The following is a 27285-nucleotide window of genomic DNA, read 5'->3' as shown; positions in this document are numbered from 1 at the left end:
TACGACCATTAGGTCGGTTTTAATTGTTTTTACTCATGTTTTTGATACTCCAATATGTCATATGTATTTGTAGTCATATATTTTTGAATAAACTATGTTATACTTTTGAGTGGTGCTAGTCATATGGGCTTTCTTTCTCTATACTTTTGTATCTGCTTTCTTTGAGCCCTGGCAAACTCTTTTTCAAGTGTTGCGGACAACATATCGCTAGAGGCCATCAATAGCAACAGGCTAGCCTTACGCGTAGGTTACTAATCTAAAGAGGAATTATCCTTAATGATTAAATCGATGATTAAAACAGTGAGCGCCCTATATCATTCACAAAGTTTATATGAAACATTATAGCAAACGACATTATTTAGCACGTTTATGTCAAACATACAGCACGTCAATCTTGCTGGCAGGCATACCAAATAGCAGCCATTATTATTAGCAAACCTAATTACTTCAAAGGATCAGCAACACATAGAAGGTAGCCTACCCAGTGCCATCAGTAGGCATGGAGATATAGTTAGCAAACTCAGATCAGGTACCATAGACCTGGCACCTCAGGAACGGGGACAGATCCAACTCTGCATTAAGGCCACACGGGGCCACAGTATTAAGCTTGTAGATCCACATTGCTTCCTTGCATTATAAAATATCATCAAAATCTCCCCTGCGTCCCGAGATGCCAAGTCTATAGATACCCTTAACCCGAGTCCCCTGTAATTTATTATCATGAGCCTCCCTATAGTGATTGGCCACGGATGTATTAACCTCTCCTCCTTCAATATCCCTACATCCCGGGCGAAGTAAATTTATTCAACCATGTAGTTCGCGATCGGACAAACTCTCCATGCACCAACTGATCCTTTAGATTTGTTGCTCGTCTTGCTGTAAGTAGGGGGCAAGGGGCCCACTATTTCACCGATTTCACTAGAGGACGTTAAAATGGGCCAAAAGCGGGTCAATAGGTCCCGTAGTTCATCCCAATGGTCACCGAATTTGGTAACCAAACGCAAATACTGGTTAGGGTCATCATCCTATTGGTATTTGTTTCCTTCTGTTTCATATTGTCAGCGTCATTTCCCAACAGGTCAGATCTGTCACGGGCCCATGCCTTCCTCAAAGCACTTCGCAACAGTCTATGAGAATATCCCCTTGCCCGAAATCGCCTATACATTTCCAAGGACTCACCCCTGAAGTCCTCATCGCATGAGCAATTCCGTCGCAGGCGAATGAATTGGCCATACGGGATACCCCGAATTAAGGATCCAGGATGATGGCTGGTGGCATGGAGCAGGGTATTACTCGCAGTGGGTTTCCTATAAGAGGAGGTAGTCAACCTATCACCCCTTATTCCTATTAGTAAATCAAGGAACGGAAGACTCTCATCACTTACAGAATAAGTGAGATTAATATTCCTCTGATTAACATTAAGTTCCGCTATGAATGAGTCAAGTTCCTCTCGCGACCCCGTCCACACCACCAGCACATCATCAATAAAACGGATCCAGAGGGCGACGTGCACCCGGAACCGTGCACTCTGGGACACCATTTCGTGCTCCCAGAGTCCCAAATGGAGGCATATGACGGGGCGCACGCCGCCCCCATTGAGGTACCCCGTACTTGTTGGTAAAAACGCCCGTCAAAGGTAAAGCAGTTAAATTCCAAGATTAACCTCATTGCTTGAGCAATGAAGTCATTGTGCTCATGTGCCTGAGGAAAGTACGTCCTAAGGTAGTGGGAGATCGCCCGAAGTCCCTCCCCATGTGGGATCGACGTATACAAAGCTTCTACGTTGATGGCCACTAGGAGGGACCCCTGTGGGATCAGTAGACCACTTACAATCCGTAGAACATCACGCGAATCCTGGACGAAATATGGAAGACCATGCATAAGAGGTTGGAGCTTCTTATCAATAAATCTTCCAAGTCTCTCTGTGGGCCCTGTGATACTGGAGACAATGGGCCTCCCCGGTGGTTCCGTTGCAGACTTGTGAAGTTTGGGTAGCGTATACAAAAAGGGGATGTTATAGGTGACGACCCGAAGGTACTCCCATTCTTCTTTGGTGATGACCCGTAAATGAAGTCCATCATCAAGAAGTGAGTTCACCCTTTCTACAATCTCAGGGAAAGGATTCCCTGTAAGCTTTCGATAAGTCACCCAATTGTCTCGCCACTTCCTTCACATAGTCTTTTTCATCCTGGAGAACCACATTGCCCCCTTTATCACTGAGCCTAATGATAATGCCTGGTGTCTCCCTCAGTTCGCCCAGCGCTTTTCGTTCATCAGGTGTCAAATTAGAGGGTCGACCCCTAGGATTGAAGTCAATTCATTCGCCTGCGACGGAATTGCTCATGCGATGAGGACTTCAGGCGTGAGTCCTTGGAAATGTATATGCGTTTTCGGGCAAGGGGATATTCTCATAGACTGTTGCGAAGTGCTTTGAGGAAGGCATGGGCCCGTGACAGATCTGACCTGTTGGGAAATGACGCTGACAATATGAAACAGAAGGAAACAAATACCAATAGGATTAATGATGCCCCTAACCAGTATTTGCGTTTGGTTACCAAATTCAGTGACCATTGGGATGAACTACGGGACCTATTGACCTGCTTTTGGCCCATCTTAACGTCCTCTAGTGAAATCGGTGAAATAGTGGGCTCTCGCCCCCTACTTACAGCAAGACGAGCAACAAATCTAAAGGATCAGTTGGTGCATGGAGAGTTTGTCTGATTGCGAACTACATGGTTGAATAAATTTACTTCGCCCGGGATGTATCGGTGCCCGGGTTGCAAGATGTGTCCATATGTGTACAAGACAAAGGTTTTTTTATGATAGCTTGGGTGAAAATAAATTTACAGTCAACTCTTTTATAAATTGCACTACAGAGCGAGTTGTTTATATGCTCCAATGCCCATGCGGACTTAAGTATATTGGAAAAACCATCAGACCCCTAAAGGAGAGAATTTTGAGACATTTTAGGGATATTGAAGGAGGAGAGGCTAATACATCCGTGGCCAATCACTATAGGGAGGCTCATGATAATAAATTACAGGGGACTCGGGTTAAGGGTATCTATAGACTTGGCATCTCGGGACGCAGGTGAGATTTTGATGATATTTTATATTGCAAGGAAGCAATGTGGATCTACAAGCTTAATACTGTGGCCCCGTGTGGCCTTAATGCAAAGTTGGATCTGTCCCCTGAGGTGCCAGGTCTATGGTTCCTGATCTGAGTTTGCTAACTATATCTCCATGCCTACTGATGGCACTGGGTAGGCTACCTTCTATATGTTGCTGATCCTTTGAAGTAATTAAGATTTCTAATAATAGTGGCTGCTATTTGGTATGCCTGCCAGCAAGATTGACGTGCTGTATGTTTGACATAAACGTGCTAAATAATGTCGTTTGCTATAATGTTTTATATAAACTTTGTGAATGATATAGGGCGCTCACTGTTTTAATCATCGATTTATTCATTCAGGATAATTCCTCTTTAGATTAGTAACCTACGCGTAAGGCTAGCCTGTTGCTATTGATGGCCTCTGCCACTTACGTGCTTTTGCTTTCTGGAGGGCGGTATATGTCACCGGAGATTGGTGAGGCGGTCTGAGAGCCGCCCCCAGTGATGATTTAAATACAGGGCTTTAACGTTACCAACTAAGCCACACCCTGAAGAAACGTCTGCCCTTGACGTGAAATGCGTAGGTGGGCGTGGCCCACGTGCCATCATGGCTGCTGACTAAACTATAGCCCGCATGGAATGCCGTGTTCAGCGTCCTGAACCGCTGACCGGTCTGGCTGGAATCCTGACTGCATGCTACAAAGCGACACACTATGGGATCCCATTTGCATACCTCTAGTTCCACAGCTAACGGAGCCTGATGGACAGTGACATCCAGGGACATCTCTGTTCGGAAGCGGTGTGGGTGAGAGCTTTCCTGCTTTGCCTCTGCATGTATAATATGCTATTCTGCTCGCTTAGCTGAACCTGGCTTCCCCCGCTCCTCAGATTTGTCTTATGTGCTTAACAAGCTATTGCTGCACGCTCTACTTATGGATATGCACTCTGCACTGTGAGTCTAGGAACAAGTGTGCTTTATCATTCTGCTCATGCTCTGCTTGTGGATATGTACTTTGCCTGTGATCTCTGGAAACAGTGTTTTTCTTCAACTTGTTCATGCAGACAGTAATTTTTGATTCCTTGAGGGAGAGCAAAGGAATCCGTAAGGACAGATTTGGTTTTTACCTCCTGCATTGATTCTCCTTCTTGCCGGCCTAGGAGGTTTGGGTGAAGTATGTGTGTACAGGATGGTCGATGTGTGTACAGTGGCCACTGTATTCTAGTATAGCAGCCATTATTATACTGACAGCTATGATAGGCTGAGGCTTTTTAATATTGTTTTATTGTATTTTTGTACCATTTTGCATGGAGAGAAACTACCTTTATCTCATCAACTTTTTCCAATTTAATAAAGTGATTTATTATACATAGTGCCTTAAACCAATTCTTTCTCCTTTCTATATGTGTATGTAAGTCAGGGGTCACTGAGCTTACCAAGCCAATTTGAGTTCCAATAATTAGTTCTAAAAGTTTTGGAATCAATAAAATGCCCAAATTTGTGCACATGCCTAATTTTGTTTAAACAATTATTGCACACTTTATTTAAATCCTATAAACTTCACTTCTCAAATATCACTATGTGTGTCTCCTATATAATATATTTAACTGACATTTTTTATCGTAACAACCAACAATTTATACAGGAAAATCATGACAATTAACAAGGTTGCCCAAACGTTCGCATCACACATATATATATATATATATATATATATATATATATATATATATATATATATATATATATATACTTATATATATCACTTCACTTGCATAAGCATTGATAAAAACACAGCTGGGATTTCACAATTGCTAAAAATCCGAACTGGTTAAATATCTGATCAGTGCTACCCTGCAGTCATTCAATAGCTAGAAATTGTCTGGCTTGACCAGCTTGCCATTTTTTCTCTTATTGTATTACTGTCAGGGCCTAACGGCTGGTGAACATGAAAATACAAAATTGTGATTAGAAAATGCACAGTTTGCAATTGCAGTCATGCACAGCAGCAGAATTTCCTTTACTGCAGAAGATTGCCAGTAATTGTCGCCCATTCCAGCTTTAGTAATTGTGGCCAGAATATTAAGTATTTCTACCATTGACACCTTACAGTATAGAATTCAGCAATGGTAGCCTCCTTCACCTCACACATTTCCTTTAAACGCACGAGAAAGAAATGTACTTATCACGTGACTATAGCAAAGGAATGCATTTATGGCTTTATAATCATGTGCTTGGTTGTGAAGCAAACATATTGACACATTGAAGCACCTACTCCTGCTATTTTGCTAAATAATGTAAAATATTGGAAAATCAGTGGGATGTCATTGTGTAACTTTTTCATTTATGTTGCTGCACATCTTTGTGCAAATGCTAAATCTCAGTGTGTGCATTGTAATATGCCCAGCATGGCATTGACAACATCATACGAGATGACAAAATTACAGTAGCTTGTAGCATTTAATACCTTATTTAAAGGGAAATCCATATTTAAAAAAAAAGAAAGTGTGTCATTGTTTGCACTTGTTATATTTGCTGATTTGTCATCTACACCCCTATTTCTTAAGTGTTGTGTAATATGTTAGTGCTTTAGAAATAAAATGTAATGATAATAATAATAGTAATAATAATATAGATTGATGTTGTGCAAGTCTTTTGGCAATTTACCATGTTATTAAAAATAATCAAATTTCAATTTGCTGCCCGCCAAAATATTCCAGAACTCACAGTAAGCTCAAACTGCTCTTGTTAGCAATTGTGAAAACCATACTCTGTTTCTTCTCTCTAGCATCTGTCACACTGTGCCCCAACTTTCCACAGTCCCCAGTTCCCTGTATGCATTCATGTATGAAATATGGGATTTACAAAGTACTCGTAGTTTGACACCTATGTATGTCTTAATTAACTACAACAAGTTGGTAAGTACCCCCTGAACTTAACCACCTGCGAACCGAGCGAGTATAAATCTACGGCGGGCAGGGGGCGCTGCGGTCCTGACAGGACGTAAACTCTACGTCCCATGACCGCGCGCCCCAACCCGTCCACGTCGCTCGGTCCGCTCTGCCCCTGCCACAATCAGCTGCCCTGCCGCCTCTAAGACGGCAGAGCACTGTGAGCCGGGCAGGAGCAGTTTTCATTGGCTCCTGGCCCTGTTATTCATGTAAGCCGTTCCCATTGGCTTACATGAAGTGACAGGGTCAGGAGCCAATGAAAGCGGCTCCTGACCGGCGCACAGCGATCTGCCGTCATATCGACGGCAGAGAGAGCAGCCTGCGGCGGGGACAGAGCGGCGTGTATGGCGGGTGCGACGGTAACTTGCGGCGATTCGTCGGGAAGCAGCGGTTTGCTGGACCAGCACCCTCTGGTCCTTAAGGGGGCAGAGGGTGCTGGTCCAGAAAGGGCTAAAGGAACACAATCGATTAACTTTTTTTTTTTACCTGGTATTGAGAGAGTTCCTGAAGTGCTGGTAAATAGTGATTGTGGTGATATATTGGGGTGCTGATGCTGTTAAGGATAATACAGTAATATATTTTAATTTTCCCATTTTTATGTCTGCTGTGTACTACTGTATCATATGGGATTGTATGTCAGCCAGTCTGGCTTTTGGAAGGTGTTACCGGGATAATGTCTGTATGTAGATTAAATTTGCATTGAGGGCAGAGATCAAGGGAACTGCCATTGTCTTCATTGAATAGACCAGTCACCTTCAATAGGCAAAGGAACCTGGACAGTAATTAGGAACTGTCTACCTAGACTCTAATTAGGAGATGGCTATTCAGGCCAATACTGTCAACAATGTTACAAATAATTATAATAGCATATTCATTTCAGATATGTCAAAGGAGGAGGTCCGCACCAGTTCAGGATTCTAGGTGTGTATCTTTATTCAGGACGTATCCAATATAAAATAGACACATGCATCAGATGCTGACATGTTTCGAGCTATCTCAGCTCTTAATCATAGCTGGTTTAAAAAATGGCAACACCCCCTATAAATAGGAGGAAGTCATATATCCGCCTTCCAAAGCCCCTCCCCAAAAAGGAAGTGGGAGGAAAGGCAATCTTTCACAATAATAAACAGATACTAAATCCATACCATCTACCACAATACAGGATGCTGTGTACAGGAAGATAAAATATTGTTTACATATGAAAATACAAAATACAAAATATAAAAATTGAAGATTAAAATATGACTGGAGCAGCGTGTGAGTCAACTATATATAATTATACCCGGGTATCACCAGCCAGCAATAGGGCTTAAGGGAAGAAGGGAAGGGGGGGGGGGGGGGGGAGGAAGAACGGGGAAGGGAGGGGGGGGGGGGAAGAAAAGGAGAAGGAAAAGGAAAAAGAGTCACTGAGTGATAAAGGCCAGGTCCCACCTGGCATTAAGACCATGGGGCGACCTAGTCCCCAAACGGCATTAAGACCATGGGGGACTAGGTCGCCCCATGGTCTTAATGCCAGGTGGGACCTGGCCTTTATCACTCAGTGACTCCTTTTCCTTCTCCTTTTCTCCCCCCCCCCTCCCTTCCCCTTTCTTCCTCCCCCCCCCCCCTTCCCTTCTTCCCTTAAGCCCTATTGCTGGCTGGTGATACCCGGGTATAATTATATATAGTTGACTCACACGCTGCTCCAGTCATATTTTAATCTTCAATTTTTATATTTTGTATTTTGTATTTTCATATGTAAACAATATTTTATCTTCCTGTACACAGCATCCTGTATTGTGGTAGATGGTATGGATTTAGTATCTGTTTATTATTGTGAAAGATTGCCTTTCCTCCCACTTCCTTTTTGGGGAGGGGCTTTGGAAGGCGGATATATGACTTCCTCCTATTTATAGGGGGTGTTGCCATTTTTTAAACCAGCTATGATTAAGAGCTGAGATAGTTCGAAACATGTCAGCATCTGATGCATGTGTCTATTTTATATTGGATACGTCCTGAATAAAGATACACACCTAGAATCCTGAACTGGTGCGGACCTCCTCCTTTGACGTATACTGTGGGCTTTGCTGACCTGATCCTGCACAGTACAGCGATTGGTGGGTAGAGCGGTGTGTACACCAACGTTCATTCATTTCAGATATGGCTATATTTGCAGTCTTATATCAAGAAATAGGTGCAGACGGGGGGGCGGAGCTAGGCATGACCGTGTGAAGACGTGAGGGAGAAGAGCTCCCGGCCACACGCAGCTTTTTTATAGCCTTAACCGCAGATAAACTACTTCTTTCCTACCCGGAATGGTATGGCAAGCCGTTCCAGAGGTAGAGCATCCCGCAGCAAGACCCCTAGACGCGCAAGAGAGACTTTAGACCGATACTTCTCTCCTCGAGCTACCCGCAGCAAGGCGCCCAAGATGGCCGACACTCCGGCCTCAGGCTCTTCCCCAGCAAGCTCCCCAGGCTCAATGGGGAAAGCAAGAGCAATGGAAGAGTTGTGGGCCTATCTGAGAGAGATGCCTACGAAAGCTGACATGCAGCAACAGACGGAACAGATTGTTAGCTCTACTAAGGAAGAGATCGCTACCCTGAGGGCAGACATAACAGCGGTAACACAGCGGGTGAGCGGCCTTGAGACTGATGTGGCGTCGCTCAAAACTGAAATCGCAGCACTCAAGGAGAGCAAAGAAAAGTCGGAGCTCAGACAGAGTCAGATGCGCTCCCAAGTGGAGGATCTCCAAAATAGAAATCGGAGGAATAATGTGAGAGTGCGTGGCCTCCCTGAAGCTACCAGGGCTGATGACCTCCCAGATACTTTACAGGCGATCTTCAATGGCCTACTAAACAGGCCGGAGGGCACTACAGTAAAAATGGATAGAGCTCACCGCGCGCTACGTGCAACACCTAAAGGATCGGAACCCCCGCGGGATGTCATCTGTAGAATACAGGATTTTCCCCTTAAAGAAGCTATCATGAAGGCAGCCAGAGCAGCGGGGTCATACGATTTTGATGGCGCCACTATAACCTTTTATCAAGATTTAGCGCCCTCGACATTGGCACAGAGGAGAGCCCTGAAACCTCTTCTACTCGCACTACAGGAGGCTGGAGCGGAGTATAGGTGGGGTTTTCCATTCCACCTATATGCAATATTGAACTCTAAATCAGCGATCCTCAGACACCCAAGAGATCTACCTGACTTCTTCAAAACTCTAGGCATTGCGGAAACCGCGGTGCCTGAATGGGACCCAGATTCTGTGGAATTTGCTCGTCCTCAGCGCGAACGAAGGCAGAGAAGCTCTACTGCAAGGAACACCTGAGGGAAGTATTTCTTAACATCTTATCACTTCTTTATGTTGACTTTTGGTCGGCTCGGAGATGACTCTGAGAGTTGCCCCCTCCCTTTCCAGGCCCTGTTTGTCTCCCCCCTACCCCTCCTCTGCCCTGTGTGACCCAGCCGGGCTGATGGGTGTACCCTTGGTCCTCGGACTGAAGTTCTATGAGCTGGGATGCGCTATTGTCTATAATCCTCGGTCTAGTGCCTTATTTCCCCTTTGTTTCTGGATTAATGACTTCATGGAGCTTCTAGACCCCTCTCATACCTTCTATACGAACTTGCTTATAGCCTACCAGGACTGCGGGTCTCTACACCATTGCGCTGGGATCTATGTTTCCGCATGCAAACAACTTGAACTGCATGAATATATAGATCCCTTCAGAGTGGAGAATCTTTGGGGAATGAGCTCTGATATGCGTTGGACTGGCTGGGGGGGGGGGGGGGGGTGAGGGGTTATGCTTTATTGGTTGGAGGATCTGGGGGGCCATGTGCGCCGGGAATGTTAGACGTAAAATACTGTTTATATATGTTTGCTTCTCCTCTATGTGCAGTTTTCCAACATATAGTAGTTACGAAGCTAATGGGCTGGAAACCAGAGAAAGATTTGGTTATCATGTTAAGATAGTTTATGCGACATGAGCCGGGGGCTCTAGGAGACCACGGTTACATGTTCTGGCTCTTTTTCCTCTCCCTACTGGGCCAGAACGATGATTCAATCCTCCTCTCTTCGAATCTGAATGAGAGGACTGGCCTAACTGGAGTGGTGTGTCTCGAGGGACTTAGTCCTCAGGGATTACACCAATGGAGATACCTTTTTTGTTTCTGTTTTGTATTCTATGTTGTTCTTTTTCTACTCTCTTCTCTACTTCTTTCTTCTTTTCTTTTTTCTACGGGGACTGACGTGGGATTCTGGGCTGGGGGAATAGGCCTGATTGGCTTATCACCTAAGATTGATGGCATCACTTAATATTAGGACACTCAACATCAGGGGGCTGAACAAACCGGAAAAGAGGTCTTCACTGTTGACTGAGATGAAAAGATCTAATGCACATGTAGTTTTTCTGCAAGAGACCCACCTTAAAGGTACAGACCACCCCAGACTGAGTAACAAACACTTCCCTTTAGCTTACTATAGCAATGCTTCGGATTCAAAAACAAAGGGGGTCGCTATTTTATTTTCCAAGGGGGTGCATATGACACAAATCCAGCATAGCTCGGACACTGATGGACGGTATATCATGGTGAAGGGCGTGATTAACAACCAGATGTTTATCTTTGGTTCTTATTATGCACCTAACTTGGGTCAGCACACCTTCTTGGAAAAATTCTTAAACGAATTGGATGTCTTTGCTGAGGGTTCTCTGATCCTGGGAGGGGACATGAACGTGGCACTGGAACCGCCTCTTGACACTTCCCTGGGCAGATCTGCCTTTCCACATAGACTTCTTATGAAATGCAAGTTAGCACTACGGAATAGGCAATTGGTTGATATTTGGCGGTTGCGGGATCCGACGGGCAGAGAGTACACATACTATTCTGCTGTGCATGGGAATTACTCCCGCATTGATCATATTCTCATTTCACATAATTTGATTCCACGTACTTCAAAAGCTGATATCATTCCGGGAGCATTGTCAGACCACTCGGCTGTCTCGATATCCCTTGCGGTGCTTGAGAGTAGACACGGCCCTTATACATGGCGATTAAACACCTCTTTGCTAAAAGATAAGGTGGTGGAGGGGAGAGTAAGAAGGGCCCTGGAGAATTACTTTGAGGCCAACACGGTGGAAGGAGTATCCCCGATGTCGATATGGGCTGCACATAAGTGTGTTATTAGAGGGGTTCTGATTAAAGAGGGCAGTAGAATCAAAAGGGAAAGAAATGAAGCTATTGACAACTCGCTTAGGGAAATCAACAGGCTACAACTATTGCACACGGGCACGCTGCTGGACTCGGATCTCTCGGCGCTGACTGCAGAACGTGAGAAGCTTAAAGCTCTCCTGTTTTTCAAAGCTCGATATGCTGCGTCCAGATGCCAGCGGCATTACTACGAATTTGGCAATAAGTGTGGACGCTTATTAGCGCGGGCGCTCCGTATCCAGCAGGCGGCTAATTACATTCCACACATTAACGATGCCAGTTCCAAGAAACACTACAAATCCCAATCTATAGCGCGTATATTTAAAGGATATTATGAGAAGCTATACAATGTGCATGCTCATTCCCGGGGCCATGGGGATCCTTCCTTGCCACAGCGTATACGGGAGTATATCCGGAGATCGGGAATGCCCTCCATACCCGAATCAGAGCTGGAGGAATTGGGGGAGCCCATATCGTCCGCAGAATTACAGTTGGCCTTCTCACAGATGCCTTCAGGCAAGGCTCCGGGCCCTGATGGATTTGCCCTTGACTACTACAAATTATACTTACCTACACTTCAGGCCCCTTTACTTACAGCCCTTAACTCCCTTACGGATCAGGATGACCCTACGATTTTCCCAGATGATATGCTGTCTTCTCATATCTCTGTGATTCATAAATCTGGTAAGGACCCCTCCTCTTGCACAAATTATAGGCCCATCTCATTGCTTAATATTGATCTTAAGGCCTATGCTAAAGTACTAGCGAATCGCTTGTCCCCGTTCATATCACAATTAGTCCACTATGATCAGGTGGGTTTTATCCCAACAAGAGAAGCCAGGGATAATACCCTGAGGGCACTGCTGGCAATTCACTGGGCACGATCGAGGGCCTCACCGATGATGCTACTATCCACTGACGCGGAGAAGGCCTTCGATCGTGTCCGGTGGGAGTTTATAGAGGGCACATTGCGCCATATAAGGCTCCCGCAGCGGTTGCTGACGTTTATTATGGCGTTATATAGGTCTCCAACTGCTAGAATTAAAATTAACGGAGAGCTCTCTGAACCTTTGCACATATATAATGGCACCCGTCAGGGGTGCCCTTTGTCGCCTTTTATTTTTGCCCTCTCTCTAGAGCCACTTCTGCGCACCATACGAGCCAACCCTGATATAATGGGGCTACAACTTCCTACCTCACAGCATAAGGTTGCAGCTTACGCTGACGACCTTCTTTTCTTTATAACCAATCCCCATATTACAGTCCCTAACCTCATGCAAGAATTTTTGTCATATGGCAGCCTGGCGGGCCTTAAGATTAATTACGATAAATCTGAAGCAATGAGTGTGGGCCTAAGTGCACCTCAACAGTCCCAACTGGCAAATAACTTTGCCTTTAAATGGGCCTCTAAGGCCATCACGTACCTAGGCACTAAAATCCCAAGTAACCCTTCGGAGCTCTTTCCCCTTAATTATGCTCCTTTACTAGCTAAGATTAAGACGGACCTCAAGAGGTGGGATGTAGAAAAATTCACTTGGTTTGGAAGGGTCAACATTATCAAGATGAATGTGCTCCCTCGGTTCCTATATGTTTTCCAGACTATCCCCATCCTGTTACCTGCTTCCTTCCTCAAAGAGATTAGAATGTGCTTTAGAAGGTTCATATGGCGGGGCAGACCACCTAGGCTTAAGCATGCTTTGATCACACAGCCTAAGAGCTTAGGTGGCATGGCTGTACCGGATATGGCATTATATCTTGCTGCTGCGGCTCTGCTGCGTATAATCGATTGGCACCGACATAGCAAGTTTAGGCGATGGGTAGAGATGGAGAGAGATCTAGCCGGCTCCAGATTGCTTCATTTACCCTGGGCGGGGAAACTGGCTTCCTCTTTGGGACCACTACCTCCCCTGACGGGAGATACAATAAAGCTCTTTCATAAATATAATAAATCTCTCCATCTTTCCCCATGGCCTTCTCCAATGATTCCTTTGCTTGACAACCCAGGATTTCCCCTGGGAATGCATAATAAAGCCTATACACATTGGAGGGCCCCCCACTTGCTAAGGGCATACCACTTAATAGATAACAATGAATGGAGAGACATTGTAGCCTTGCGCACCCAATTGCAGAATCAGGCTCTGGACCCCTGGGCATATTTGCAATTTAAGCATTACCTCTCGAGCCTGGGCCCCAGAAGCGCATATGCTAGGGGTCTCACCCAATTTGAAAAACTATGCAATGGTGAGGGATTCTTATCTAGGGGAATCTCACAGCTGTACTCTCTGCTTGTCATTGATCCGGACCTGGCTGATAATTTGAAGCTTAAATGGGAACAGGCCCTACATAAAACCATCTCTGAGGATCAATGGCGTAAGATTCTCATTCTATCACAAAAGTCATCAATCTCTGCTAAATTACAAGAATCTGGCTATAAGCTTCTTACGCAATGGTACTATACGCCTGAGAAACTACAGAGAATGTTTCCTTCCTCAAACCCCCAATGTTGGCGCTGTCTTATACACAGGGGTACCTTAATACATGTGTTCTGGGACTGCCCGAAGTTGATCCCCTTTTGGAGTGAGGTTAAAACTATAATCTCAAAGGTAACGGGAGTGGACTCTTCGGACGACCCCTCATATTACCTCTTACACAATACCCCGAGACGGCTTGGGAAATATAAAAAATCCCTCTCTAAGCACCTGATTAATGCGGCTAGACTGCTTATCGCCCGCCATTGGAAGTCGACTGCAGCACCTCCTGTTTCTGAGTGGATTAGGAAAATTCAGCACATTAAATTGATGGAAAACCTGACTCATATAATGCATGCGCGCGATGAGCAGTTTAGCCGCACATGGGCCCCATGGCACGAATATGAAGAAACTGCCGAGTTTAAACAACTGTTGGCTTAGACTACTGCCTATAATATATGCGATAGTTCCCCTCCTGATGTGGGTGTCATGAAGTATAATATGTGGCACCATGGGGAGGATGTTTGCTCTCCCCATGCCTCTGCAACCCCTGTACTTGGTAACCTACACACCAGTCCTTGATTTCTTTCCTATTTACTTCTTTCTCGTTTCTCTTCTCCCACTATGTTATTCTCTATCCTTCTCTTCTTCTTTCTTCATTTTTACATGAGCAAAAATATCATTATGTAGTTTGTGGGAGTGGAGACGGTACCCGGGTCCCACCTTAAACTAAGCTTAGTATAACTGCTCCGGTCTGAACCATAGCTCCTAAGCTGGGACGGAGTCCGGGGAAATGTTCCCTCTGGGCCCTGAGGCTCCGTTCTTATCACCATTTTCATATCTCACAGTCCGGCCATTAGCATACAGATATAGCCTCATCATGCAAATTACTCAAGCCTAATACCCTGTTTGGCCGAATGACAAATGAGATTTGCCCTTGGCTTCGCCAAGGATCTATGTTTATTGTGGGTGGTTCCTGGGGGCCGCTCCTCTCCCTTATAATTAGCTTTCTTTTAGTGGTTACAGATATCCACTTGCGGCGCTGGTTGGCCGTATATACTGTCTCTCTAGTTTCTTGACTAACGGAATGTCTGTAACTTTTACTCGAGGATATGGTTTATAGCTATTATTGTCTGCTATTTGTTTAAACAACTGCTAAAACAAAATAAAGAATCTTTAAAAAAGAAATAGGTGCAGACACTGGCAAAACCAAACCATTAACAAAAACCACAAGCTACCAAGCCAGTATATGTCGCACACTATTAGTACAGAAAAAAGTACACTGCCATTTTAGTAATGCAAAAATATAAAATATTTATTTATACAGTAAGAGAAAGATTATTCGAGCTAATATAAGCTTATATCAGTGAGTACCAAGCCAAACATGGAGTGCACCTACATCACCCATCCCATCATAGATAAAAAACCTCCGCCCACCCACTCAACTGTCCCTTGGAGGGGCTCACAATCTAATCCTTACCATAGGCATATGTATGATTTGTGTAGTGTATGTATATTAGTCTAGGGCCAATTAAAGGGGAAGTTAATTAACTTATCTGTATGTGAATTTTTTTAATATAATTGTGTTCTTTTTTTTATTAATATAAAAAAAAAACTACAAATAGCAGCAGCAATAAAATGCCTCCAAAAAAAAGATCTATTAGTGAGAAGAAAGGGAGCAAATTCATTTTGGTGCTAAGTTGTATGACCAAGCAATAAACCGTTAACCGGTTCAGCGCCGCAGTGCCGAAAATCTCATGCATCCGAGCAACGTTCACCTCCCATTCATTCACCTATAACTTTATTGCTACTTATCACAATGAATTGATCTATAGCTTGTTTTTTCCGCCACCAATTAGGCTTTCTGTGGGTGATACATTTTGCTAAGAGCCACTTTACTGTAAATGCATTTTAACAGGAAGAATAAGAAAAAAACGGAAAAAAATCATTATTTCTCAGTTTTTGGCCATTATAGTTTGAAATTAATATACGCTACCGTAATTAAAATGCATGTATTTTATTTGCCCATCTGTCCCGGTTATTACACCATTTAAACGATGTCCCTATCACAATTTATGGTGCCGATATTTCATTTAGAAATAAAGGTGCATTTTTTCAATTTGCGTCCATCACTATTTATAAGCTTATAACTTTAAAAAATATAATAACATATTCTCTTGACATGCATATTTAAAAAGTTCAGACCCTTGGGTAACTATTTGTTTTTTTTTTTTTTTTATTGTTTTTTTTTTTTTTTTTTTATAAAAAAAGTGTATGTGGGTAATTTTTGGTGTGGGAGGGAAACTGCTAATTTTAAATGTAAAATAATGTTTTTTTTTAATCAAAAATGTATGTGGGTGCAGTTTACTATTTGGCCACAAGATGGCCACAGTGAAAAAAGTCCTAGATGCGAACCAGCTCGCATCTAGGAACTAAAATGCTGAGGAGTTGTTTCCTGGGGGCAGAAATACCGCGCTCTCTGGAGAGAAAGCGTCGGTATTTCTGCGGGGAAGTTAGATCGGTGAATGGGAATTATATTCCCATTCACTGATCGGGGGGCTAGCGGCGGGCAGCGGGAGCGCGTGCGGGGGCGCGCCCGATCGCGCGCACGAGCCGGCGGCAGCACCAGTGCCTATCTGGACGAGGAAACTCGTCCAGATAGGCCGAACTGGTTATAGTTGTGAAGTGCCGAATGTAAAAAATGGATTGGTCATTAGGGATTTAAACCTCTGTGGCTCAAGAGGTTAAAGCAAATCTGAAGTGAATTTAAAATAAAAAAAAAAACAGATGCTCTCCTAAGGAAAGGCTCTGAGTCCAATAGAGCCCTCCCATTCCTGTCATGGTCTCCTCGTTCCAGCGCCGCCCACCTTGTTAGAGGTATTCGACCGATTTGTCAAATACTGCTCTGTGAGGCTTCGGGAGCCCAAGTGCTCCCGGAGACAGGCTGCTCCGTACTGCACATGCGTAAGCGCTCTCTCTCATGCACTCATACATATGCAGTTCATAGCCACCCATCATTAGGAGCACTTGGGTTTCCGAAGCCTACTGTAGCGGCAGGTTCAATAGTGGGTGACAGTGCTGGAGCAAGGGGACCATGAAAGGAATAGGAAGGCTCTATAGGATGAGCTGAAAGTATTGTTTTTACCCTTCCTGACATGTAATGCACTGCATGACATCCCTTATCCCTGCTTCGTATGATGATTTACTAGCCTGCACAGCAGTCGATCGAGCCCTACATGTGACAGTAATTGCATGTGTACGCATCTTTAAAGCGAAAAAATATTTGTTCAGTTTCCGAAAGGGTATCAGATGTAGGTAATTATACTGTTCCTCATAATACGAGGCTGCATTCTGCAGCTCTGGTTAGCATGTGAGATGATCCCATGCACCAGTGGCTGATTAAGGGCTCTGACACAGGAGACCAGGGTTCAAATCTCGTCTCTTCCTGTTCAGTAAGCCAGCACCTATTCAGTAGGAGACCATGGGTAAGACTCCCTAAAACTGCTACTGCCTATAGAGCACACTTTAGTGGCTGCAGCAATAGCCAACCGGCCACTCAGCAAACAAAATTATCCAGAAGCCCCCTGCAGATACAGGTCATAAGCAGTAAGACGCACAATTCAAGATCATACCCTGGAGTATTATTTCCAATAATACAAGTTCACACTTTTCTGTGGGCTGAGTGCACGATTAAGTAGGATACACAAGGAGGGAGCGGGTGGTAGCATGATAGGAGGAGGTCTGCATCCAGAGGTTCTTGGCAGAGAGAGTTAGGGCATCAGCGAGGTGGAGTTAGCATTCTTGAAAGGTGAGTTTTGAAGGCTTGTTTGAAGGTTTTTATGAAGAGGGCAAGCCTGATGGCTAGTATGAGAGGGTTCCACAGGACTGGGGGGACTATAGTGAAGTCCTGCATGGGAGTGGGAGTTGCATGGGGTGGTTAGGAGGGGAGATCATTGGAGGAGCAAAGTGGGCTGCCAGGTGCGTATATCTGCTGACCAGGTCAGAGATGTAGGTTGGGCAAGACTTGTGTATATATTTGTAGGCTAGACATAAGATCTTAAAGCTAAATTTGATGTGGATCGGAGCAAGTGGGGGGATTTGCATAGGGAAGTCGAGACAGAATGGTGGTATGAGTAGATTAGTCTGGCTGCTGTGTTCTTGATGCATTGCAGGGGGCGATGTGGTTCAGAGGGAGGCCTAACTGGAGGGTGTTGCAGTAGTCAAGGCGGGAGATGACTGATGGATCAGAGACTGTTCTCTGTCACTACCTGAGGCTTCGGAAGTCTTCGGGAGCCCGAGTGCTTCATACTGCACATGTGCAAGCCCACTGTCTCGCTCACTCGCCCATGCACAGTACAGAGCTGCCTGTCTTCAGGACCACTCAGGCTTCTGAAGCCGCCCACAATGGGAGATTTGAACTGGGGATCCAGCGCTGGAACGCAGGGACTGTGAGAGGAATGGGAAGGCTCATTAGGACCCAGAGCCTTCCCTTTCCTTAGGTAAGTATCTGTTGTTATTTTTTGGTTTTTTTATGACTTCAGATTCTCTTTAACTTTAAGAACCTGGCTGAAATCCAGGGTGAGATGGTTAAGAGAAAGAAAGATACCTTAACCATGGAGGTGGTGGAGAGGTCCGTAGGGTTGAGGTAGATCTGGGTGTCATCTGCATATAGGTGGTAGTTGAAGCCCAGGAAGGAGATCAGTTTGTGGATGCTGCCGTCCTCCTTCCACCACCACCCTGTGCATAGTGTCCAGTGAACCTCAGCAGAGTATTAGCAGTAAGAATATTTACCTGTACCAGCTGCATTGCTTCTCCTCTTCCATCCAGAGGATACTTGTTCTGTGCTGCATACATGGCTTCTGATGCATGTCATTTGATTGGGAGCAGTGTATGCAGCACCGAGCGAGTGGCTGCTGGGAGCAAGAGGAGATGCAACCCAGCTGGATCAGGTAAATATTTTTACACAAGATAACTCTTCTGCACTATTAATCTGCAAGGTTGGTGGGAGGAAGATCGGGCCTCAGTAGCCCATGAGGCCCCTCCAAGCACCTCCCCCCATGGACCTAGTCATCAGCATATTTGGATTACAACTGAGGTTTCTTATTAGTACATGAGTATGTACCAATGGCAATCCTTGGCGATATTTTCAAATAAGTGGTATACAAAGAATCACAGTAGCGTGCACCTTACGTCCTTAGATTTAATTCAACAATCGTGACATTAATAACATGTGGTAAACTTTGTATTTCAAAGTGGCCAATATGGCCTGACAAATGTGCAAAATGTTCTTACATTTCCTTAAGATGGTGGGTCATCCCAGTGGAGGTGGGTGGCGGGTAAGAAGGCGGCTATGCGACGGCCGTTTCGCGTCTCCTGACGCTTGGTTACGCTGTGAGCCACTAACCGATATTTTCAGATAATTCATAAACATTTTTAAATTTCCATCTATGGGAAGGACATTTAAATAATCTGTTCTAAATGGGGCTTATTTGAACTGAGTATTGGCAGACCAATTGGGAGTCATTTTGAAAAATTTCTGTATGCTGATTTTGATTTGCAGGGAGTACAGATAGTGGGGCACCACACTCCAATTAAGTAAGGATAAACCAAGATGGCAGAGAGTACCAGAAGGCTGCATCATCGTTTTAATCCAACTTTACCCTAGTCGCCAGAGGTGGGGATGAATTTTACATAGGAGCAAGGTGGTTTTAGAGAAGGAAAGGGATTTTGTAAGCCTTTGCAAGGTTACCCTTATGTTAAAAGTCACTTGGTTTGGTACTAATCAGGAGGTAGAGCCCCATGTTTTCTGGCGCCAACTTCTTGGTCACCCAACCTACATTGTGGATTAATTGGTAAGTAAGGTTTAGGTTTAGAAGACACGTGCACTTACTCATGGAATATGAAAAAAATATTCAGCAGGCATTACTTGCTTGGTGGCTTTAAAGGAAAACTTAAGTCAAATAAAAAAAATGACATTTACTCACCTGGGGCATCCCTCAGCACCCCGAAGCTGGATGGTGCCCTCGCAGCGTTCCCAGCCGCTGCTATCACCCTCTATGCTGCTATAGCGTATATATAGACGCTATAGCAGCATAGAGGGTGATAGCAGCGGCTGGGAATGCGGAAAATCAGCCGCGTTCCCAGCCTGTCGGCGGCTGTCGCCGAACCGGAAGTAGCCGCCGGCGGGGACAGGACGATCGGAGCGGGGCTGCGAGGGCACCATCCAGCTTCGGGGTGCTGAGGGATGCCCCAGGTGAGTAAATGTCATTTTTTTTTTTTGACTTAAGTTTTCCTTTAATAATGTAGGTGGCCAGCCGCCAAGAGAGTCTCATGCCTGGTGAGGAATAGGGAAATGCACATGCAAATGCACTATTCCCTATTTATCTCAATGAAGTCAGTCACAACTCCTGAAGAGCAGAGAGCTGAGAAATCACCTACCAGGCAGAATGCAGCATATTTAAACATACTTCATTTGAATTTGCGGCCAAACTTACACAAATCAGCTGTATGACCTTGCAGTATAATTTGGTAAATTCGATAAATAGAGGCAAGGCTGGCAGCAGTTCTCTAGTCGAACATAATAGGTCAAAGAGACAAGACACTGCAGATAGTATCACTTTAATTAATGCAATGCTGAAAACAATCTGATGGGATTCTTCTAGCAAGAAGGGAGAAAAGAGAGAAGACTTATGGTAACAATTAGTAGAAATGAAATATTGGAACTCCCATACATTTCATGATTAAAATTTTGTTATAGATAAGTGGTCTGCTGAAAGATCCCTTTTCCTTTTTTTGCCTGAATTGCGTCACCTTGTTATTAACAGTGTGACACAACCAGGCCCGGCCCTAGACTTTTTGCCGCCTGAGGCAAGCTTTAAAGAAATTGCCGCCCCCCCCCCCCCCCAAGCCGTGGGTGTGGGGGACTGCCCGAGCTAGAGGGGATAGCGGGCAGGAAGGGGGTATTAGGCCTAGCGGCGGGTAAGGGGGTCGGACCCCCCCTCCCTCGCCTGGGTCCCCCGTCCTCCGCTCCCCTCCAGCTTTAAAAAATTACGTCGCTGGCTGCAGCTATTGTAAGAGGCAACGGGCGGGGATCACTCACCTCTTCCTCGTTCCAGCCTGCTCTCCACTGACATCACTTCCTGCTACCCCCCTCCCCGCCGCTAGGTCCAATACCCCCTTCCTGCCCGCTATCCCCTCCAGCTCGGGCGGCCCCCCACACCCACGGACGGGTGGGTGCCGCCCCCCCAGAAGTGCCGCTTGAGGCAAAAGTTCCACCCCGGGCGGGCCGGCCCTGGACACAACTAGCAGTTTCTAGACTTTTTCGCTGTCTGAGGCAAACTTGTGAGGATATTCCCCCCCCCCCCTCCATTTGGAATGATCGCACAGCACACAAATATGTTCACCCTCAGTGTAGGTAGGTAGCCAGGTATAGGTGCCGCCTGTATAAGATGCCCCCAGTATAGGTAGTTAGTATAGTTGCCCCCAGTATAGGTAGCCAATATTGTTTCCCCCGTATAGGCAGACAGTATAGTTTCCCCAATATCACAATATAGTCAGCTAGTATAGTTTCCCCAGTATAGGTAGCTAGTATAGTTGCCCCCAGTATAGGCAATATAGTTGCCCCCCGTATAGGTAGCCAATATTTTTCCCCCGTATAGGTAGCCAATATTGTTTCCCCAATATCACAATATAGTCAGCTAGTATAGTTGCCCCAGTATAGGTAGTATAGTTGCCCCAGTATAGGTAGTTAGTATAGTTGCCCGAGTAGAGGTAGTTAGTATAGTTTCCGCAGTATAGGTAGCTAGTATAGTTGCCCCCAGTATAGGCAATATAGTTGCCCCCAGTATAGGTAGCCAATATTGTTGCCCCTGTATAGGTAGCTAGTATAGTTGCCCCTAGTATAGGTAGTATGGTTGCCCCAATAAAGGTAGTTAGTATAGTTGCCCCCAGTATAGGTAGTATAGTTGCCCCTAGTATAGGTAATATAGTTGCCCCAGTATAGGTAGCTAGTATAGTTGCCCCCAGTATAGGTAGTATAGTTGCCTCAGTTTTGGTACTTAGTATAGTTGCCCCAGTATATGTAGTATAGTTGCCTCAGTATAGGTAGTTAGTATAGTTGCACCCAGTATAGGTAGTATAGTTGACCCAGTATAGGTAGCTAGTATAGTTGCCCCCAGTATAGGTAGTATAGCTGCCCCAGTTTAGGTACTTAGTATAGTTGCCCCCAGTATAGGTAGTATAGTTGCCCCAGCATAGGTAGTTAGTATAGTTGCACCCAGTATAGATAGTATAGTTGACCCAGTATAGGTAGCTAGTATAGTTGCCCCAGTATAGGTAATATATTTCCCCAGTATAGGTAGCTAGTATATTTGCCCCCAGTATAGGTAGGTGGTCGCCACTTACCTTCTTGAGGTAGTATGGTTGCCTCAGTTTAGGTACTTAGTATAGTTTCCCCCTGTATAGGTAGTATAGATGCCCCAGTATAGGTAGCTAGTATAGTTGCCTCATTATATGTAGTATAGTTGCCCCAGTATAGGTAGTTAGTATAGTTGCACTCAGTATAGGTAGTATAGTTGACCCAGTATATGTAGCTAGTATAGTTGCCCCCAGTATAGGTAGTATAGTTGCCCCAGTTTAGGTACTTAGTATAGTTGCTCCCAGTATAAGTAGTATAGTTGCCCCAGCAGAGGTAGCTAGTATAGTTGCCCCAGTATAGGTAATATATTTCCCCAGTATAGGTAACTAGTATATTTGCCCCCAGTATAGGTAGGTGGCTGCCACTTACCTTCTTGAAGCAAGCGGCCACTGCCTCCTGCAGCAGGACAGCTCACTGAGTCCCTCTCGCCTGCCTGCTTGTAGTATACCTCAGATCCCTGTGACCCACAGCATCTACCATAGCAGCATGTATACCAGAAGTAATTACTTTTAGTATACGCGCTGCTATGGGAGCCGCTATGGGTCACTCGGATCTGAGGTCTACCAGAAGCAGGCAGGTGGGGGGGCCCAGTGAGCTGTCCTGCTGCAGTAGGGTGCCGACGGAAATCAGTGGCAGCCGGGTGCAAGGGGGATGGGTGGTATGACGCCACCTAAGGAAGCGGCGATGCCACCTAAGGAAGCGGCGTCACCTGGCCTTATGGGCGGGATGGCCCTGACAACTAGTTATCACCGTGATGTCCCCTTATACTCCCATTGCTTCCTAGACTCTGGAGATGAAAAAATAAACACCTTGATTTTTAACAAAGGCATTTTGTACCTGGTGGGATGCTTTGCTGGCCCCTCTGTGCAAGGTACACTCCCTTTATTTAAATCCATGGGGGTTGGTATTGGTCAAGAGGAGGATCCCCATGCTCCTGGGCTTCACCTTCCTGGCTAATCCAAACCTGGATGGTTGATGACAGGATTCATGAGGCTTGGGATGGAGGACAACACAAGATTTACAAAGATGTTTTGCATACAAAACTTAAAAGACCACTATCCTCCCAAAATTGTACAATTTCAAATGCATGTACTGCTAATGTATAAATGTATAATTAGTTACAAAGTATAATGTGCTATAAACTTTTTTTTTCCTACGTTGCTGTCACTTTTACAACAGGTTGTAAAAAAAATCTGACTGGCTTTGGATTACTCCATCTCCTTATGGGGGATTTTCAGGGTTTCCTTTATTTTCAAAAGCATGTACTTTATAGTAATGAGGAAAATAATGAGTTGGTTTCTGTTTGGTAGTTTGCATATCCTTAGTTATTGATACTGTACATGCCCACCTTTAGCATGCAGTGTTTTGTGATAGTTGTGTGTGAGGCCCTTGATGTGCTGAAAGATCCAAGAGAATAACTAACATACAGATACACAGCATTCAGACCAAGTGGTCCTCCCTCACCTGGTATTCAGCCAATTCTGTGCAGTTCTAAATGAATTTAAATTGGCTATTCACACACAGACACTGATTACAATCAAATAAGTTACAGATCATACGCTCCCTTAATTTGAACCTGTGTGTGTGTGAACTAGTGTATAAATTACTATCCCCAGCATTTAGTATGTACATTTTTTATCAGACGCATTTGGGTGATTTCAGTAATCATCATTATTTAAAAAGGGCTCACACAATTATGTGATAATTAGTTGCTTCACCTGAACACACTCCTTAATGAAAAATAAAGCTTTCTGCCTGATTACTTATATTTTGCAAACAATGGCCAATATTTCACAAATTCTGCCAGGATATAAGCTTCAGGGGGAGAGGGGAGGGGAGGGGGATTTAAATATATATTAACAACAGAAAGAAAATCTGAAAATCAATAGACGCAATAGGATGTGCTCAGTATTTGTATTCAGTCTTAATTAGTTTCTGTCATGATAGATCCCCCCTTTCTTATATTAAATGCTTGCACACTCCTTTTTCTACTTTTTTATATTCAGAGAATAATTTAATTTATGCTTCAGTTCAACAATTTCATGTAGCAAACCTACTTAAAGTAAACTGTTAGAAATATTGTTACTGCTGTACAAAGTAAATCGCCGCCAGGAGATTTGGGCGCAGGATACAGCTAATATATGGCTTACCCTGCACCTGCACAAGTCCCAGGGGCATTCATTGTTGTTCCCCTCCAGGTCGACGTGGATTGCTGGCGGCCAAATTAGTGTTTTAAAGTACCTTCAGCTCCGTCTTCGGACGGCGCCGAAGTTACACACTGTGCGCCGTTATAGCCGTAATTCCTATTACGGTCTATGGTGGCGCTGGCTGCGCCCAAATCTTCTGTGCTGGATTCCTCGTGTTCGTACTTACGATACATGTAATATCGGATTTATTTGACAGGGAAGCAATTTTTTGTTTAGCTTTTTTGTTTTGAATGAATAATAAAACAGTTTCACTAATTTTTGAAGCTGACAAAAATAGTATCCGTCCATCTGGATACGTTACCTACGATCCGGTCCCCGGATCGAAAAAATGCTGCAGGCACTAATTTTCCGGACCGTTGCTCCCTGCGGACCTGAAACATAAGGTTTTGCAGGGCAATAGGAACCAATAGAAAACAGAACTTAACAACACACTGGCTATAAAAACGGACCTTTCTAGCCGCTTCCTGTGTACTCTCTATGGTACAACGGCCATCTTGGCTTGTTTGGCACATGGGCCCAGCAGTGCTGCAGGAGTGGGATCCATCCCAGTTCATTAATTTCTGGAAAGAGAGGGAAGACATCAGGCCATACAGCATCTAGGACCCGATTGTCCAATTGCAGGGGCAACCTTTCAAGGAGTAGAGGGTGTACCCAGCATCTCCTGTGAAGAGCACGCCTCTGTCCCACATAGTAGTAGGTGAAAATTAAAAACGAGGCTATTCCAAGCCAGAAGCTGTAGAAATACACTGGATCCATTGTCCAAACAGCGAGCTCTCTCCTCAACAATGACCACAATGTATTTACAGATCATTCATAGCTCTGCTGTATATATAGCTATCTTTAATGCTAATTTTAGAACTTCCCCTTTCAAATGGAAAGTGACACAAAACGTATGCAAAATGGATACAAACGGAACTGAAACGGACTGGAAACAAATTTAAACCGGTCTGCAACGGATCCGTTCGAACGGACAACGGATCCGTTGGAACTGACAGTTTTGGCACTAAACTGTCAGTATTCCTGCTCTTACCATGTCAGGTTCTGCTGCCTCCGCTGGCAGCGCATCTGGGACTTCCGGTGTGGCTGGCCGCATTGACAGGGATGGTGTCAGCAGCGTTCATGCGGAGATCCGGCCGCATGATACTCAGACTGTAAAAGAGAGTGGACACACAGGCTGTCAGCGTCGCTCCTATTATTCTCTAAGGAAGCGTGTCAGCTGACACGCATGGCTCCACCTCCGGTTCCTGATTGGCCAAGCGGCTTGGTGGGCATGTTCTCCTGCTTACCCGGGCTATTTAAGCTTTGTTCTGACACTTGCTCACTGTCTGCTCTAGCTAACACTTCGTAGTGAAGGCTTCAGACCTTAGTTACTCCGTGTGTGGCTTGAACCGGCAGGACCCTGGGGATTCCATACTAGCTCAGCTTATTATATTATATTGATTACTGTGTTTGACTTCTGCCTGTTTCTCTGACTACTCTTTGCCTACCGATTCTGTACCTCTGCCAATCTGATCGGTTGCCAACCTCTGCCTGATTACTTACTTAGATTTTGCCTGCCAACTCTGTACCTTTGCCTATCTGATCTGCTGCCGACCTCTGCCTGATTAACCACATTGTATTTGCCTGTCGATTTTGTACCTTACCAATCTGATCTGTTACCGACCCGATTTGTCTGACCATTTTTTATATCTGTACTCAGTGTCAGTACTGCCATCTACTGACACTGTCTGTAGACATTTCCCTTGTGGGAACGTCTGATTCTTGTCTGTCTGCTAGTACCCTCACACACTAGCAGATCGTTACAGAAACGCTAATGTAAGCCGGGCCTTACTTTGATACCTGACTTATTTATTGACACTTTTGATTTAGAGTGATACATTTTCATATCTTAGCTGTTTCTTCTTATTTCTTTGAACTTGCCCACATAGGATGTTTGTTTACCAAGGCTACTGTGATAGCCTATGCAGTTGTTGGCATCAATATTTTTAAGAAACTTTTTGTCCATTCATTCATTTATTTATTCATTCATTGAGGTTGAAATACGTTAAAATATTTTTGACTTTACTCTCATACTCTTTCCAAATCAGAAATAGGTGGTCTTTGTATTTTTATATTTATATGGTCTATAAAGGGGTTGTGAGACGTTTTGTTTTTTTTACAAATTTTCATCTAAAGATCCTCTTTTAGTTGCTGCACAAAAGAATATAATGTCAACTTTAGATATAGCTTACAGAAATGTTTTTTGCCTAAATTGTTAATATAAGTTTCAGTGATTTGTGCAGCAGTAAATTAAAGAGGCACCGTAGTGACATACAGTAGAATGTAATAAATTATTCAGGATACCCATTTTTGTGTTAAGTATTCTGGTTTCAGCATCTGAAACCCTTCCTATGTCTATATACTGCTGTATGTTGTTTTTTTGCCTTGCCCTCCCAGTGATGTCACAGCCTGGTCCTTAAGGGGGCAGAGACCGCTGGTACCTTAAGGGGGCAGAGACCGCTGGTACATAAGTGGTTAATGAAAAAAATGTATTTTAAAACCTTTATTTATTAATATCATTTATACTCGACTATAAGTCTAGAAATTTAGGTCCGACTCACTAAAAGTATGGAGGTCGACTTGTACTTGAGTCGAACGGACCTACATTTCTGACTCATTGGTGAGGGAGGGGGTGCACCTCTCCTTTGCAGAGCGAGCCACAGTGGCCAGCATACTTTAAACCACCTCTCCCACCGTCACCTTTTGCTTGGAAAAGCACTACTTTGTATCGCTTAGGTTTGCCCTGAGAAGGTTTTAGAAACTTCCATTGCTTGTGAGACACTGACATTTTTACAACCAATGGCTGCAACACTGAGCACACTAAGTAATGTGTGTACTATTACATTTCCATTTCAACCAATTTTACGCAGTGGTAAGTGACACTTTCTTAATAAAGGAAGTGCTAAGA

At 44.5% G+C, this 27285-nt stretch overlaps 1 protein-coding gene across 4 annotated transcripts in view; it reads left to right on the top strand.

Annotated features, from left to right (window-relative positions):
- Positions 1 to 27285, top strand: part of LRRC20 (leucine rich repeat containing 20) — a 576862-nt gene that overhangs the window by 420454 nt on the left and 129123 nt on the right. Inside the window, exon 5 of one of the 4 annotated variants that reach the window (XM_068257848.1) lies at positions 5898 to 6027. The exons of the other annotated variants lie outside the window; for them this stretch is intronic. Within the exon in view, the coding sequence (XP_068113949.1) occupies positions 5898 to 5992 (95 nt within the window). The 3' untranslated portion in view covers positions 5993 to 6027. The remainder of the gene's footprint in view (positions 1 to 5897; positions 6028 to 27285) is intronic. 4 annotated transcript variants of the gene reach the window in all.

Source organism: Hyperolius riggenbachi, chromosome 10 (assembly GCF_040937935.1).
Source record: "Hyperolius riggenbachi isolate aHypRig1 chromosome 10, aHypRig1.pri, whole genome shotgun sequence".
Taxonomy (NCBI): Eukaryota; Metazoa; Chordata; class Amphibia; order Anura; family Hyperoliidae; genus Hyperolius; species Hyperolius riggenbachi.
Note: the sequence above shows the minus strand (reverse complement) of the source record. Positions and strands in the feature narration are given on the sequence as shown.